General features: G+C 41.0%; 2 protein-coding genes across 5 annotated transcripts; one reads left to right on the top strand and one right to left on the bottom strand.

Moving 5' to 3' along the window:
• Positions 1–357: 357 nt before the first annotated feature.
• On the top strand, positions 358–3,927 carry rpl11 (ribosomal protein L11). Its single transcript, XM_039819287.1, has 6 exons — positions 358–445; positions 1,177–1,327; positions 1,583–1,689; positions 2,065–2,196; positions 3,437–3,547; positions 3,852–3,927. Exons 1-6 carry the CDS (start codon positions 440–442, stop codon positions 3,879–3,881), a joined length of 537 nt encoding a protein of 178 aa, XP_039675221.1. The 5' UTR covers positions 358–439; the 3' UTR covers positions 3,882–3,927.
• A 1,004-nt stretch (positions 3,928–4,931) lies between these two features.
• Positions 4,932–17,751, bottom strand: klhl43 (kelch-like family member 43). 4 transcript variants are annotated; one of them, XR_005641119.1, is made up of 9 exons: positions 17,510–17,751; positions 14,101–14,240; positions 10,800–11,300; positions 10,417–10,565; positions 9,438–9,784; positions 8,064–8,363; positions 7,798–7,973; positions 6,579–7,464; positions 4,932–6,507 (listed from the first exon to the last, which is right to left on the bottom strand). XR_005641119.1 is itself a non-coding variant. In XM_039819289.1 (7 exons), the coding sequence occupies exons 2-7, from the start codon at positions 11,111–11,113 to the stop codon at positions 6,666–6,668; spliced, it is 2,085 nt and encodes a 694-aa protein (XP_039675223.1). In that variant the 5' UTR covers positions 11,114–11,300; positions 17,510–17,751; the 3' UTR covers positions 6,561–6,665. The 4 variants fall into 4 exon arrangements, 1 of the variants encoding a protein (XP_039675223.1); XR_005641120.1 differs by lacking the exon at positions 14,101–14,240 and having other exon boundaries at positions 17,587–17,751; XR_005641118.1 differs by lacking the exon at positions 14,101–14,240.
• Between the last annotated feature and the right edge of the window lie 529 nt (positions 17,752–18,280).

Raw genomic sequence — 18,280 nt, forward strand, 5'->3', positions numbered from 1 at the left:
GTGCCCATCACAATTCCCCAGGGCCCAAGCTGACATTTTTATTCTTGTTTTTTCCAACTAAAAGTCAGAATCAAGTAAAATATTTAATTCACAATAATTATATTAAATAGTAGCAAAAACACATATTTGTGACTCTTGAAAAGGATTTGAATTATTTTTTGATTATCAAAACTGTTGCTGCTTCATTTTATATTGATAATTTATTAATCAAATATTCAAAAAAAACTAATATTAAACTTATGATCACTGTCAAAGCTCCATAATTCCTGCAAACGATAAAAAAATAATTTACAAATGTTTGAACTAATATTTTGCTTTTAGTGCCGTGAACCGGAACCCTCGCGTTTCTACGCGAACTCTCCCCGAGTTCATTTGCGGCGAACACTTCACTATAAATAACCCTCGCCGGAAACGTAACGTCCTCTTCTAGTGATCCAACATGGCGGTGAGTACTGTCTCAAATCGTACGATGGCGATCAAATGTGAAGTTGTAGTTGAAATCCACAATCATCGGAGCTGTGGGGTCATCCTAACTGCTGATTGACGTACAGAGACCTAAACTCCATTATGCATTATTAAACTAGACTCTTATTTCTTTAATAAATGTAACAGAAGACAGTTAAACTAAAAACCGAGTGATGCTAACAGACTAACGTTAGCTACTGGAAAATACGGCCCCTCGTACACTTATTAAGTAATTAAAAGCGGTATTACAGCTTTATGATGATACTGCGCTTACACAGCAGACATGTTGAGCTTTATATGATCTTCTTAGTTGTGTAGAAAAGCTATTTAATTTCCGGACACGTATGTGATCTGTCAGAATGCTAACTAGTAGCAGTGGGGATATGTACGGACATGTTCTCCGGCCGGCATGTGTTTGTCAAAGACTGTTGAGTTTGATGTCCGACAGAAGAGCAGTGTCAGGGCTCGTGGATTTGGAGAAAATAATAATTGTGATGATTAAACTGAAGCTCGGGTGAAAGCGTTGACACGTTGGTTTATTTAACTTGTCTGTGCTAACCTGTCAGCAGGCTAGCGCTAGTAGGTAGGTAAACTCAACATGGCAGCAGCAACCGCTTCGTAGTCAGGTGTTTCTGAGTTGTTGTTGTTGTTCTGTTATTTTGTAACTTTTTGTGGTGTGAATCCAAACCTTTTTTATTTCGTGTCCTCCAGGACCAGGGTGAGAAGAAGGAGAACCCCATGAGAGAGCTTCGCATTCGCAAGCTCTGCCTGAACATCTGCGTCGGTGAGAGCGGAGACAGACTGACCCGTGCTGCTAAGGTGCTGGAGCAGCTCACCGGACAGACCCCCGTGTTCTCCAAGGGTGAGTGTTAGTGTGTGGAGGAGGATGATAGGAACTCAAGCTGCGGAAGTGTTGACTTATCAGTGGTAGAGTTTCCATGATGAAACCGCCAAACTGTACATATTTCTAAAGGTGCTACACTTGAGACTAGCAGCGGACAGTCAAGATACATCCTGGCTGAAGAGTGGAAGTGATTATGTAAAGTTGGGTTAACATTAAAAAAATAAGGGTTCGAGATGTCACTGTACTGTGTTTACGGTTGTTTTCTTTTCGCAGCCCGCTACACTGTGCGATCCTTCGGTATCCGCAGAAATGAAAAGATTGCTGTCCACTGCACCGTCCGTGGTGCCAAAGCAGAGGAGATCCTGGAAAAGGGACTCAAGGTGAGAAAGTCTGTTGCTTATTCTTCTAAACCTCTCCCTACTTCAGTCGAAGAAAAACTTTTCGTTGCAGGTCAGCGAAAGGGTAGCGTGCCCTTTTCTGATTGTTGTGAATAGTTGGAGCAATTCAGTATTTCAAAATGAGTTAGACAAAGTTAATGTGCCCATGTAAAATATATATATTTTGCTTCATACTCTGCCTTGCTAGTACAATTGACACAGGCTTTAGTTTTATCATCCAACTTTCTAAAAATGCAGAGAAACTTAAAGCAGTGTCTGAATATTCTCATTGGACTGTTTGTCATGCGCTAGGGCTGGATAGTTATTTAATTTGGAGATGTATTACGATCTTATGAACATATTGCTTCCTGTTTCCAGGTGCGTGAGTACGAGTTGAGAAAGAACAACTTCTCTGATACCGGAAACTTCGGCTTCGGTATCCAGGAGCACATCGATCTGGGTATCAAGTACGACCCCAGCATCGGCATCTACGGACTGGACTTTTACGTGGTGAGTTGCAAACATGATATCCTTAATTATGCAGGTGATGGGTTTGAGAATGTGGTGAGAGTTGCTGAAGCTATTTAGTAACTGCACAGATCGGACATTTGTGTGTAAAAGTGGCGTACGTAGGTTATTTATTTTTGTTTGTGTTGTGGCTGAAATATTGGTCACATTAAATGAATACCAAACAGCTGTAATTGTCTTTGAAGTTAACTAATTGAACATCTGTCATATTTTTTGTTGGTACAATTAAAACGGAGGGTTTTGTATCGTAAAAACTTTTTTTATTGTAAAAGGTTTTATACGAAGTGTGACATGATTTGAAGTTCAGGGTTACAGTGAAAATAAAACACCTAGGTTCATGGTGATTTTGGCTGTCTTGACACGCAATCAGGCACACAGGGAGAGGGGACAGTCACACACACACACACACACACACACACACACACACACACACACACACACACACACACACACAGGTTAGAATTACCACAGTTCCCCCACTCATCCTGTCTCTTCTTATTGGAGAAAGAGAGATAGCCGATAGAAGGATCCCTTTGTGACCGGCGCGTAGAAATACGCGGCTGGTATGAATGGCCAGGCGCGGGATCAGGCGCGTATCGACGCGGGCTAGACACTTACGCGCCTGGTGTGTTTTCGCTGTTGAGATGCAGCGGAGTTAATGTGTTTGTAGTGATATTTTAATATTTACTAAACGTTTGCTGGTTACTACTTCCTCAGGTGGTCAACGGAGAAAGTTAAATGCGATTATGTTTGAAGTAAATCCCTTCCATGGTCAGCGGTCATGCTGCGTAGGCGCCTTGAGACCTGATCCAGTATCTGAGGCGCTGATAGCAGTATAGACGATACTTACTTTGACTGCTTTGTATGTCGGACTCATGTCGACCTATAAAACGTATTTCTTGTGTAAAATAAGCAAAACTTCTTACAGTAGTGCTGAAACGATAAGCTGATGCATGTTCATATGATTAAATATTGATCAAGTGATCTTTTAAAATTATTTATCCAGTGAAGATTTTAAAACTCAGCTTCTCAAATGTAGGTTTTTTTATGTCACGGTAAATGTTCTTTCGGGTTGTAGAAAATCGACACTGAACTTCTGTTACTGAATCTTAAATCCCAGAGATTTCCAACATTGTTTTGAAGTTTTTACCAGCTTTTCTGACCAGCTCGGTTTCTCCCCCTCCCTCCCTCCCCCCTCCCTCCCCCCCCCGCTGGTGTTCAGGTTCTGGGCAGACCCGGCTTCAGCATCGCCGACAAGAAGCGGAAAAGAGGCCGCATCGGTTTCAGGCACCGCATCCGCAAAGAGGAGGCCATGCGCTGGTTCCAGCAGAAAGTGAGTGTTGTTGACACCTGGAAACTGTTGACTAAATTTTTCACGTTTTCTTAAAAGTTCATATTGAACATTTGAACATATTATTCCTCAGAAATAATTTCTGTGAATGATCCCTGATATAGTTTGTTGTTGCATTTACATTAATGTTACATCAAACGTGTTTATGATGGGAGATTTGGTGGCTTGAAACAAATTAAAATTGTGTTTTCTCTATTGTTGGGGGTTAGCTCGTGGCACCCTGCATGTTGCATTTTATTTTTTACTGCAGATTAAATTCTAATAAATTTATTTCTTTTATTTTCAGTATGACGGCATCATCCTCCCCGGCAAGTAAAGGACCACCTTTTGATGTTTGTAACAAATAAAATCGGAAAAAACAACTCTTGTCTCCTGTTGTTACTGTGGTATTTCTAGCTTTTCTATTTTTTGATTTTTAAACATGGCTACAAATTAGTGTCCTGCCTCCAGTTTTTCTTCTCAAACAAATGTGTGCAGTTGTGTAATCCCCGAACTGCTGAGGACTGAGTGCACTTTGTAGAAAGGTCACTTTGACTCTCAGGGTTAGGGTTATATATATATATATATATATATATATATATATATATATATATATATATATATATATATATATATATATATATATATATAAATAAAATTTATTTAAAAAAAAAAAAAAAAAAAAGCTTGGTAATAGAATCGTTTCTCTTTTAAAGAGCCAGATTAATTGAGTTATCCTGAGAAATTTTCCAAACAAAGCCCCCACTGGAAACATCTGGACCGATGTGTGAAGTAATAACTGTTATGAAAGATGGCTTTGGGAAGAATATAGGAACAAACTTAATTTCCCTACTGTATCTGTGGGGACATCTGACATCAGGGCAGGTAAAGTAATTGTTACGGAGTTAATTTACTAATACTACACTAAAAGTACAAGTAAAAACTACCGGATTCTTTTTTTATTTATTTTTTATTCTTCCACAGCTTGCCCAGCTACAATGTCAAAATGCTGCTTACACTTAACTGCATCTGTAATACAGTAGTGAAAGGGGCTGTGAGTACTACATATTCTGCTGATACTTTCAACTTCCTAAACATTAATGTAATGTAAGTAGTTTTTTTTTTTTTTTTTTACATTGTGGTATTCCTTCTGGTACTTGAGTAAAGGTATCTGAATCCTTCCATCATTTAAATCTCTTTCAATCCTGGTCCATGTCACTTAAAGTAACAATCCGTTTTATTGCTGAATTCAATACTCAATTTCATCTTAACCTGACTTTGGATGATGTGTTTTCTAGCAGCAAGCAGAGACCATTTATGGTCAAACTACATTTCCCAGCAGCCCGGTCCAGTACGTTTTAGTTAAAAAATAACACAGGAAATCGGCATGTTTTGATCACATTGGCTTTATTCAGTGAAACCACCAGCACAGAGCTCGTCCACTAATAGAGAGGGATTCATCCAATCAAATGAGCCAGATCAGCCTCATTGCATCTACTGATAAATCATATTTATCAATAACTCAATATGCAGTTGCCACTTTTAAGCGGTTACTCTTTCCACCTGCTGGAGTCTCACTGGTTCTTCAGTTGGTTTGTCTTAGTTTCAGTAAGAATTAGACAACGTCTGAGGACGGCAAATACACAAACATGGGTGAGGCTTGGGTGGATTTTTTTTTTGTCAGATTTTTATCTGTATTTTGCAGATTTTTATGCATTCTTTTAAGATGTTTCTTCCAATCAAGAAATCTCACCTGTGTTGAGTTCACCCGCCTTCCTCGTGTTCACTCTAAATCCTTTTACTCCATTGCACTTATAAAATACATATTTACTAAATCTATAAATACTTTTATCACAATTGAGCTACACTACTTCTGACAGATATCCGTTAAATAAATCAAACAGGTTGGTTTATTGCTGAGCTGCTTGGATCCTCATGAGAAATATTTAGACTTTGCTGGTGAGAAATCTCAAAAGTTTTTGTCAGAATTGTCTCATTTTCCTGTTCCAGCCAAACACTGCTGTCAATCACTCCTCTGTCAGACGTGAACACACACACACTCACACACACACACACACATTCATATTTATTTTTACAGTTAAACCACATACACACACCACATTTATTTTCACAGTTAAAACACACACACACACACACACACACACACACACACACACATTCACATTTATTTTCACAGTTAAAACACACACACACACACACACACACACACAGCTTAGAGACATCTTTGTACACAAACTGCCAGGGGATTCACAGTGAGGTTTTAACTTTTTCAACCCGCTCAAACGCAGACAGCCACTGTTCCCTTCTTTCCATCATCCTCCTCCACCCATCACCTCTCTACCTCCACCTGTTCCGCTCTACAATTCATCCCTTATCTACCTTTTCTTCTCAGTTTCCATCAATGTTAAACTTTCTGAGACCACTTTGGATCATGCAAGCTCTCTTTTCTTTTCTTGCACGACCTGGGCAATCAAATTAGCATCTTTCTCTTCATCTCTAGTAATTATAAGAATGAAAGTCTAATGTGAAGTAAAAATGTTTTTTTAGAAACCCTAAAATCACCTCAAAAAGGATTAAGCACCAGTGCTAAATCTAAATTGTGTAAATCAATGGAAAATATGCAAAATGTTGTCCAATCAAATTCTCCATAATCATGTTAGATTTTTGTATATATTTAAAATATATTTATTTTAATATTTCCAGAATATATTTTACTTACTTTTAATGCTCGGAAGAAAAAATGTTTCTGCTGGTTTGTTTTCTATGGTACTGTTTTAAAGTTTGTTGTATTTTCTGTTGTCTGTTTTTCTTTATCCACATTATTTGTGGGATTAATTGCAGACTGAAATACATTTTTAGTAAGTAAGTAAGTAGGTGAATTTTTCCACATACACTGGATATAACACACTCTATATATATATATATATATATATATATATATACCCTATATATATATATATATATATATACATATATATATATATATATATATATATATATATATATATATATGTATACAGAATAAAGAGCAGACATGATCCAGATGTTGTCCAGCGGTTTAACCAGCCCTCCTCTTCTAGTCTCTCCCATGCATGTTTCTCTATGCTGTGATGGTTTGGGAAGGAGCCATGCTGCTCTCTCTGCTCCGGTTCTTCCCGGCCTGCTGCTGTTCTTCGTGGGCTGGGGTGTTGCGGTGCTGCTGGCGGCGCGGTGTGTGGCGTGGCGGCAGGCTCAGGGTGCAGCAGGACACTCCCACGGTGGGCTCGGGCAGATCCTCGGCCATGGACCAGCTGTCTGTGGCCGGGTCGTACTTCTGGACGGCCGCCTTGTAGCGCTTCTCTGCCTCGTTCCAGCCTCCCAGCAGGTACAGCTTGTCGGCCAGCGGGGACAGACCGGCGGTGCTCACACCGAGAAGGAGAGGGGCGGCCCGGCTCCAGGCGCCGCTCTCCAGGGAGAAGACCTCCACGGAGAGCACATCCACCCGCTCGCCGCCGGGCCCCAGCTGGCTTCCTCCCACCACATACACCTTCCCTCCGAGGGCGGCGGAGCAGTGCCAGCCGCGCGGTGTCTCCATGGAGGCCTTCTCGCTCCACGTGTCGGCGTCCACGTTATAGCATGCCACGGAGCGGGAGTAGGCGCAGTTGATGTACCCGCCGGTCACCAGGATGTCTCCGGAGGGCAGGGTGGCGCTGGAGTGGCAGCAGCGGGGCACCTCCATGGGGGCACGCATCTGCCAGGTGTTGGAGGAGGGCAGGTAACTCTCGGTGGTGGCCAGCAGACCCTCAACGTTGCGGCCGCCGATGGCGAACAGGCGGCCGCCGCTGGCCGTCAGAGAGAAGTGGGTGCGGCGCTGACGCATGCTGGCCAGGTGGAGCCAGGTGTTGAAGCGAGGATCATATCTGGTGGAGGACAAGGGCAGACGGTTGATGTTTAGAGGGGCTCAGGCTCCCAGAGGAAGCAAAATGACTCACATCGATTATCAAAACAGTTAGACAACTAATCGATTCATCTTTGCAGCTCTACAAATAATGTGAGTACATGGTGCATGTTTGTAAATAAAGTTGTGTTTAATCACATTTAACAACCTGCAAATGTGGGACTACGTAGGCTATAATGCAGAGAGGGAAAGTAACTAAGTTAATAGTGGCCCCCTAATTAATCCATCAAGGAGTTTGTGTGTGCTCATACAGTGTTTTCTGTGTTTATTACAGACCGTGTCAGCCCCCTCCTACCTGCTCAGGGTGCTGACGGCGTGCTTGGCCTGGTTGCGGGCGTCGTTCTGGTCCTCTCCTCCAGCCACGTACAGGAAGCCGTCCATCACAGCCACACACTGGTTGAAGCTCTTCGCCGGCAGCTGGGTGAGGTGACGCCAGGTGGCTCCTCCTTCCCGAGGGTCTCGCCACAGCACCTGCACACAGAGATCAAAGGTCAGCGAGGGATTTTCGTGTGTTTCTTTTAAAGTGCCGCATGATAGAGACCGAGAAACCAAAGCACTGACCTCGCGGCTGAGAGCTCTCTCGGTGAGCGATGGTCGACCCCCGACGGTGAGCAGGGTCTGCTGACTGGCGCGGACCTGTGTGCGTCGGGACTGCAGGGTGTTCTGCTGGTAGGGCAGCAGGTGGTAGTTCATGGCGTCCACCAGCAGGCGGTGGCAGTGAGGGTCCATCATCATGCGGGGCACCGGCTGGATCTGGCTCACGAGCTCGCTGGCCGGGATCGTCTCAAAGCGGATGTGAGACAGCAGCTCTGTGGCGTGGCCCTGACGAGAGGCGTCGAAGTCAAGCCACCTCATGGCCAGCTGGAGGGAGAGACGTTTACAGAGAACATGTATAATACTGACCTATGTCATGTGCTATATCATATAATTATCTTTATAGAGCACCTTTCAGAACACAAGTTACAAAAATGGCTTCATACGTAGCTGCAAAACGGACTCAATGGTACCAAACAAGTTAAAAATATGACAAACAATACATCAGTAAACAATATAGTTAGGTAGAAAGTAGAAAGGTAGGAAATGTTGCTTGGGAAAAATAGGAAATAGATAAATAATTAAATATGTGGCAAGAGCCCAAATAATGTTAAACTAACTAAATGTTAGTTGGAAATGAACATCAGCTAAAGTCTGTCTTAATTTATTTCATCAACTGATTGGTGGTAAGAAAATAATCTCTTTTTTTACAAACTGATTGGAGGTTGATTGAAAAGTATAACACTTTATATTTATTTTAATTATTCAAAAAACTGTATTTATTAATGTATTCATCAAAAAAATTGTATCTTGTCTGATGACATTTAACGCCCGTTGTCAGCTGTAAGACTTTCACACAAGGCAGCAAACTCAAATCATGACATTATAAGATCAAATACAAACTCTAATCGTATTTATTTGGATTTTATACAAGTGTATATGAATTGAAGAAATCAGGTTAATAGTCACATTCAGTGCCGTCGGACTTACATTTGTTCCAGTTTATAAATACAACGATAACTGCTTCTCTCAGCTGTCCGTCTATTTAGGTCTGTAACGGAGTTGTATATTAATAAACGAGCTCTCTTCTTGCATACAGTGAGTTATACTTGGTGGTTTCTGCTCACGCTCAGACTGCCGATGACTTGCTTAGCTTCATGGATCTGTGTTATGCTCTGAGCAGCTGGTCTGGGGTCTGTTTTTAGGTTTGTATGAAAATAGCATGAAGGCCCAGAGGGTCGGCGAGTTAAAGCGCTTCCTAGAAGACCTTCCATTCTCCTCCGTTAGGAAATCAAAAGTGGACGTTGACACTTGACAGGATATCCCGTTTCAACCTAAATTGTCGGCTACACATTTTTTTTTTTAACCTCTGACCTTCACAGCCAAAGTTTGACGTCTCACCTGGAAGGCTGTGACCTCTGAAGGCAACAGCAGCGAGTCGTCCTGCAGGAAGGCGGAGATCTGCTCCAGGGTCAGCTGGTTGAACAGCGGCGTGTCGGCGAACTGCACAAAGTTCTCCAGGACGAAGCGGCGGGCGGCATCGCACACCGGCCTCAGGCCGTAGGCGGCGGCGATGTTCCAGATGTAGACGCAGGTCTGCACGTTGAGCTCGGCCAGCAGGAAGTCCATGCACATCTTGAGGAGCTGAGAGATCTGCAGGGTGGCGGCGGCAGAGACGGTGCAACCGATGGTGTAGAGGGACATGTGGACGCGACCCAGGTAGGCGAAGGTGATGACGTTAGCGAGGCCTGCAGACAACGCGAGACAGACGTTTGATTTAAAACGAGATATTTTATCAGGAAGTAGAAACTAAACTAAGTAATTTAAACCTGATTTATTTCCTTCCAGCAGCTTAAAGCATCATCAAGGCTGTAGGAGCCATTCATGTTTATTGTTGGGCTTTTGTTTTATTTTGTTTGGATATTGGGTTACAGTGATTGATTGCACACTTGGTTGTATTTAGGGGGCATAGGTTACAGGAAGTGAGGTGCACAGGTGGGAGGAGCACAAAGACTTCTCACCAGACCACAAACTACAGAGCACCACGGATAAAAGTCTAAATCAACTGGTATGTTCAGCTGTCTTGTACAAATTATTATAATAAACTACAAACCTCAACTGCAATAATCTCTGGAAACTCTTTGTGTGTCTGCGTGAAAAATGTCACTCCTACCTTTCCTGGATGGTAAAGCTAGAGGTTTTAAGCATAATATATTTTGCATCTAGAAAGTTTGGGATCTTGACTAGAAGGTAAAATAAAGTTCTGGAAGTTTGAACTACGTTTGGCTGCATAACATATATTTATCGATGGATACACCAGATAAATAAATAGTATTCATATATAACTTTAGCGTAACATAAAGGAAATTGGTAGATATACCTAAAGGTGAGAGGGAGGGGAGCTCCAGGCGCTTCATGCCCGGGTCTTTAGCCAAAATCTCTCTGAAGTACTGACTGACGGAGGAGATGACAAGCTTGTGGACGTCGAAGGCCTTCGTCTTACAGGCCAACTCCAGATCAGTGAGGAACCTGAGGAGGAGATCAGGAGGATGGATGATACTCATGACACATGTTATAAAATAATGGTCCATTGAAGTAGGAAAGTGCCAGTTATCATAAAATACAATATCGTTTGTGACAGGAGTATACGAGTTTTGTTTTGTATCATAATTGTATTGTTACTGCAAATTATCGTTATTGTATTGTAACTTTATTTATGTATCTATTTATACCACAAATGTCCCAATCGGTGTCAGAACCTACTTCTCCTGCCGCATCTTGCTGAGCTCCTCCAGCAGGGCGTTGCCGTGCAGGGGCCGCGTCAGCTCGCTGCCCAGGCCGAGGCCTCTCTCTCCGGGCTTGATGACCGGCGGCGGCAGCGGCAGGTTGAGGCTGTTGAGCTGAGCGATGTCCAGCGCCGCCATCTGCTCGATCTTCTTCATCCCGCCCTCCACCACCACCACACCGTCACCACGGCTCTCCACCTTCAGCTGGATTGGGAGGGTCTCCATGGCGACCTGAGGGGTGGTTTCCGCGGCAGGCTTCTTCTGACGGGAGGCCTTCTTCTTGGGGGCCATTTGTGTGAGTGTTGAGGTTCTACTTTTCTTGACAAACTGGGGAAACCTGTTCACTTGCTAAAAATCCAGCTGATCAACGAAATGAAATGAAAAATGTTTCCTGAGGTGTTTCTCTGAGGGAAGTGCTTTGACTGGTTTGGGATTTTGTTGGTGGTTTCGCTTAAACACAGCACACCGCACACAGCACCTAAGAAAAGTTACAAAGATTTAATTCTCCTTCGCAAAGTGAGGACAAAAACTGTTCAAACCCTTGGATTTATCTTAACTTATAACATTGTGTGTAGAAACACAGAAATGTTGCTTAATGAACTTAATGAAGTGTATACATTTATTCCATATATTCAACATATTTTGGATATTTGTAGGTGTTTTTCTGACTTCCGCTATTAGTTTCTACTTATTTCAGCAAAGTTGTATCATTGTTTTTGGTGTACGAGAAGCAATATGTGACAAACTTGTCACAGTTTTTTAGATATTTGAATGTTTTTCTAACTTTAGGCAGCCATCAGTACGGATTAATTTAAGATAAGTATGAAAATCAACATTCAGAGAAATAACAGAGACACTGTGTTACCATAATGTAACTTGATAGTGATAAAAGAAAACATGACGTCCACAGTAACAGATTAGATATGCAAAGTAAGATTAAACGGTCTGGAATTTGATTTTCCTCCTGCACTGAAATGACATATACAACATGAAAGCTTTGGACTATGTTTATCAGTAATTTTATTAGATTTATGTGCAAAAAAACATATTTATTCTACTTGATTTTAGTTCACTTAAAAAACAACAACGTATTATTAAAGAGAAAGGTGTCTTGTGTGGAACAGTGTGTTCCACATAAACAACTGCAACACGCCGGGCAAATGTTTCCAGGCTCTAAATCACAGTTTCATGGTCACTGGAGGGCACAACAGACCCACCGACAGATGCACATTTCTCTGCTAATCTCTGAACATCACACAACACAACAACACAACAACACAGACTAACACCTTATCTACGTAAATCTGAGGATCACCCACAATCTCTGTGTCTCTGTGAGCCGGCAGCAGTGTGAATGACAGCTGCGAGTGGCCAGGTGTCAGGTTTTGTGATTTACAGCAGCCATCCGGCATTCAATGTAACTGGGGAATCTTATTCATGATCGCAATGAGCCACGGTCTGCAAACTGCAGCAGATCAGTGTAGAGAGGTAAGACCGTAACAAAGAGTGAAGGGATCACATTAAAGTGCCGATATGCAGGGTAAATGGTGTCTGAAATAAAGAAACAGCAGAAATGGTGTACAGAGTGTGGAGTTAGGGTTATAACTAAGGGAATATATGGAGAATAAATCTAAATTTTTGGAGTGTTTTCTTTGTACTTATTGTGTTTTCATGGTTTGGTTTTTGTATCTGTTGCATGACGCTTGGGTGGAAGGAATTGTTTTCTCTTCTTGTGTCTCTTTTGTCATTTGATTTGTAAAACGATAAAAAAGACTAAAAGCACACTGGGTCCAAATCAAAACTTCACTGTGGGATTGTGAAAAGTTTGTTTTGTACTTGAACAATGCAACAAAACTCCTGCCCGAGGCAAAACTGTACACTCGTTTGAGTTCTTTTTTTGTATAACTGGTCAGCAATAGTGTCCAAACTCTACCTTATACTATAATAACTATACAATGATAATAGTTTTGTTTTTAAATTCCTGAATTGAGATTTCACCAATTGACAGCATGTTTGATAAAGCAATATCATGTTTTTATTTGTTGACAAGGCCACTAAATCTCTGTAGTTCTTTTTTGTATAAAAACATTTCTCTAATAACTTTTTTTTTTACTTAGCTTCGGAAACAACACAAGTTTAACGCAAGTCTTCCCCCACCACAGCGAGGCTATGTAAATCTTTCTAAACAGCACACTGCAACCACAAATGACAATTGTGGGATAATCTTAACTGCTAAAATACATTTTAACATTTAGCTAAAATGGTAAGCTATTGTAACAGTAGTTAAAGTAGAGAGTAGTCCTAAAGTCAGCATTCTGACTCAGTAATATCACAATATATTACTGCAGCAGGAGACGATGATCAGTCTCTGGCTCACAGTCTGTTGTTGTTGTTTACCTGAGCCGCTGTGCAGAGATCACCTCCGTGCTGTGTCAGGGTGGAAATTAAAAGTATAACCCCAGTGCCTATTTGGGGCCTCATCTGTGTGCCACTTACAAATGATCTCTCTCTCTCACTGAGCCTCATCAAGATCTCTACTTTACATTTTCTCATCTTTGCTTCAGCTCAGTTATATATTAGATTGAACTGGATCTTTTCATAGTCTGACACTTTGTTTCAGACTGAAATATCTCAAAAACTTTCAAATTAATTGCCATGAAACTTGGTTCAGACATTCATAGTTCCCAGACGATGAATCCTAATAACTTTGGTGATTCTCATACTTAGCGCCATCATCAGGTCAGATTTTCTGTTTAATGACCAAATACCTGCAAAACTAATGGCATTCCCATCTGCCTCCGCTGTACTTAGGTTTGTGACATTTGTGATGCTAACATGCTAAACTAACATGGTGAAAATGGAACCTGCTTAGCATCGGCATGTTAGTACTGTCAATTGTGAGCGAGTTAGGGTTAGCATGCCGACATTAGCACATAGCTCAAGTACAGCCTGACAGTGATGCAAGCATGGCTGTAAACTTGTAGTCTTGTTTATCATTTAACTAAAACTGGGCTTTTTATGTTAATTATTGTGCTTTCAAAGTTTCTTTAGCTTACAGCACCTGAAACAACTGTTTCACACCACTGTCTGGGACCTCTTTATTAACCTCATCTGTTGGCCATTTTAAATAACATTGGCAATGCTAAAACCACAAGTGCATCTGACCACAAACATGTACACGTTTCTCTCCGTCCCTTTTTTTTTTTTTTAACCCCCCCCCCTTATTTTTCGCTCTGTGTATGAACTTGGCTCTTTTTAAATAGCCTGTATTGGCTCACCGGCCAACTGCCTCCACACATGGACAGACGGGGACGAAGCAGCAGCTGTTGTCGGTGTCATATGAAGAGGAAGGGCTCACTGTTACTGCCCATACAGGCTTCTTCAGCAATGTCCAGCAGCCAGGACACTGCATAACATCCTGACACCAAAAATTAACCAAGAAGAAAGGTTATTTGACAGCAGCCAAGAGTTTCCGTGAACGTGACCCTCAGTCTTATGATCACAGGGGCACGGAGCCATTTAAACATGTGGGTGAGAAATTCAGTATCAGGGCCAACTGGAGACACGAGGGGCAGGATGACAAAAGTGAGATAGATTCATGCCAAAAACAACAAGGTACAAGATAAAAAATAATACCTTGTGTCCAGTTTTTACCAATGACCAGTAAACCTTGAGCACAGGTTATGGAGACTGATACTTAAAAAAAATAAAGACGTATTCCCAATATCTTACTCACAGCATGAACAATCTTGTCCCACATTTTTTCTGTTTTTTCATAAATGTTTAACTTATTATTCCCCTTTTCTTAAGTAGATGTACCATAATCACAGTGTAAAAGTACTCCATCACAAGTAAAAGTCCTACAGAAGTATTATCAGCTAAATGTATTTAAAGTAAAGTTTACTGTTGTAGCTGTAACTATTTTATATACAGTTAAGTCCAATAGACTAGGGGTCGGGCCCCTCCAAAGGGTCACAAGATCAATTTTGAGGGGTCATGAGATGATTATTGGGAGAGGAAAAATAAAGTTCTGTTAAAAATTAAAAAAAATAAAAATCTTTGCTTTTTTGTGAATTATTAGATACTTTTATCTCTTTGGGCATAAAAACTGTTTGTGTAAATGTAACTATCTTTGTTGAAACTCCTAATAATTCATAGACTGGGGCCCCAAATAGGTCGTGAAACACTGGATTAATGGCTTGTGTTTTATAAGCTCATCGTGTGTTTTTTAAGTAAAATCTCTAAAGTAAACAGTTGCTATAGCTGTTATATGAATAGGGATACTCTAAAGTACAAGTGCCTCAAAAGTAAAAGTAGCCTACAGTACTATGACTGTGTAGACTACTTGGGTAAATGTACGGTGGAACTTTCCCTACTGCAGATAACGTGAAATGTAAAATCAAGGTCTTGGCAACGTTTCAGACTAACGAACCACTTGTTCAGTGATTCTGTGCCATGAAAATAATCTCTGCACAGATCAGCCTTCAGAAATATCTGAGACCAAGGTTAGAGGCGGGAGCAGCTGCTCTGTCATCCACCATACTGGGAGCCAGACCTCACTACCACCCACCCCCCACCACCACCACGACCATCACTGACAAATATACTGTAACTAACAACAGCATCTCCTTTCAAAACAACAGCACCGTGGCCATACTGGCAACCAGAGGAGAACTGACTAGAAGTTTCCTGAAAGAAATGCGGTATTTGGCACTAATAATCTGTAAAATCAAGACATGTTTTTATTGTTGGACTCACAATGTGATAATACTTACAACTGAATGCTAAGGTACAGGATAACACAGCGTCTTTTAGTCACATATATGAACATGCAAAACTGGGTGACTTGTCGACAGGATAAAAACTCTTTTTTTGCATTTATTTCTTATTTATTTATTTATTTACATAATAGTATTTATGTACCTATTTGCTGTTATTTATGTGTGTTTGCATATGTATGTATGTTTATGTGAATGTATATTTTTTATTCTTTTTTTATTCTAAAATATATTTTTGCTCATTATGTTATTGTGACTTTTATATTAATGAGAAAAAACTCATAGGCTACATTACATGTAACAACTGTGTGTTTCCAACATAAATTGCATAACTGATGGCTTTGAGACTGGAGAGCTGCGCAGTACGACCACATCCTTATGAGTCTTACTCACTGTGTGTCTTTATCGTTCCGTTTGATGTGTAGTCCCTTGATTAAATAACAGTTTTCAGTCACAAGAATAACACATTATTTCACTTTTAAATGAAAAGTTGAATTACAGGTACTGGTTTATTTTTTAGGTTTACCCTCAGCAACAAGGCAAATAGCGCATTTCCCAAAATGTTGAACTTTTCCTTTTAAACCTACAATAACAGATTTGTTGGCCACTTGGAGGCAGTGCATACAAGCTGTGAATACAACAAAGATTAAACGGTATTGTGTTTAAAGTGGATATGACAGAAATGTTAGCAAACGGTTGCTTATTTACACATCCTGCAGTTACGGAGCAACATTATCTTTCATTTAGAGGTGGTTTCTGTCCACCAGATGGATGTAAGTCCAATATTTACCCTCTTCTTGCTCTGTTTTTGGTCTCCTCCAACTCCTGAGAGAAATATCTGTCTCTTTAGCTGCTAAATGCTCCACTATGTTCAACAGCTGGTCTCTAACTGTGTGTGTCCGTTGTTTGGTACTGAGCAGGTAGTGTAAAGTGGGTTTTTAGAGCTTTTCTATTAAAAACAGCTGCCTGCGGCAATCGAAGATTACACTATGAGAGCAGTTAGAGTAAACCAAAACAATGAGCTAAAAGGCGCTAAAACACACTGCAGAGTTGGGCGATAATTTTGTGTGGGTTTGTCAAAATATTGCCTAGAGCTGCTTTAAGGTCCTTCAAAATGATCACTGAATCGGATCAACACTACTGCACAGTCTTAATAAAACCTGAACATTATATGAGCTGTATCAGAGTGGTATATTAACTCTTATGGAGTGTTTCTGTTATGTTGCCCCTCACTAGTACCTGCTCATACACACTAAAAACACCACCCTGCGTGCCTCTCCACCACTTCTATCGCTCTGTGGCTGCAGCTGAATTCCTTGTCTATCTCATGAGTGTATTTATAGGTGCTGACACACACAACATGTACTTTGTGACTATTTTGTGTGTTTTGCAGCTAAGGACTAGAAAGAGAAGGACCGACACCCCCCTGCGGTGCAGCAGTATCCCAACGGCAAATAGCAACTACTTCACATTTCTTCCATTCAGCAGTAAATTTAAATATTAGTATACATTACTAATTAATATGATGATGTCATTAAGCGTATCATTTGATATGCAGTTTAATGTTCCAGCTGGTGGAGAAGGAGCTAATGTTAACTACTTTCTATGTTGGATAGTTTAATGTTTAATGTTTATCATACTGATCATATGTAGATGTAGTGTAACAGGTGGCTAATTAAAAAGTAGTCTACAATATTTCACTCTGAAATGTAATTAAGTAGTGTAAAGTAAAGCTCAAGTGAGTAAATGTACTTCTATGTAAATCTTCATTTTAACTCACTTCAGTGAAACTTTAGTTGAAATAAAAGTGTAAGTGGAGATTTTAAGCTACAAAAATCAGCTTCCTTTAAGTTACAAACTCTTCTTGACTCAACAAGCTGTGAAGCTGTGAAATTTTATGTATTTTTACCTCTTTCTCCCTGCTGATTCCTGCTCTTCTTCCCTTCCTTTGCTTTCTCAGCTTCGCTTCTTTGAGCTTTCTTTTACCTTCTTTCTTCTTTCTTTGTTGTTCCTGCTTGTTTCGTCCGTCCCTCCGTCCGTCCGTCCTCTGTCAGTCTGTCAGAGCGCTGTGTGTGTTTGTGTTTGTATGTGTGTCGGGATCAGAAGGAAATCAGGGTCTCAACCAAAGCGCTAACGTATAATTCAACGCCCCCCTCCCCAGAACCTCTAAAATTCAACCACGCCTCCCTGAGCTCACATCAGAGCCTCTTCTTTCATTTCCCACCTCCATTTCCAAATACAGGCACTCCTCGTCGCCCTCCCGTCCAAAAATATCCCATAGAGGCCGTCTCTCCTCTCACCCGACCCCGCCTAACCCCCCTCATGGCCTTTGTGGTTTCAGGTTTTAGATTTGGTTGTGGTCTGCTTTCTTTGTTATGATTGTTAATCTCACTCCTTCCTCTTTCACACCAACCACACAGGAAAAACTCACCGAGTATCTGCATACACTGGCTTAAAACACGTTATCTAATGTATTCCCATATTAAAGGGGGAGCACAGGTTGCTAGAGTTACTATAGTATTACGATAGTTACTTAAGCTACTAACTAGCAGTGGTACAAGTAATTCAGATACTTTGCTTGAGTATAAGTAGCAATACCACAGTCTAGTGTAAGCCATGCATTAACATTTTTACTCTAAGTACAAAGTATTAGCATCAAAATATACTTAAAATACCAAGA

Source organism: Perca fluviatilis, chromosome 13, assembly GCF_010015445.1.
Source record: "Perca fluviatilis chromosome 13, GENO_Pfluv_1.0, whole genome shotgun sequence".
NCBI lineage: Eukaryota > Metazoa > Chordata > Actinopteri > Perciformes > Percidae > Perca > Perca fluviatilis.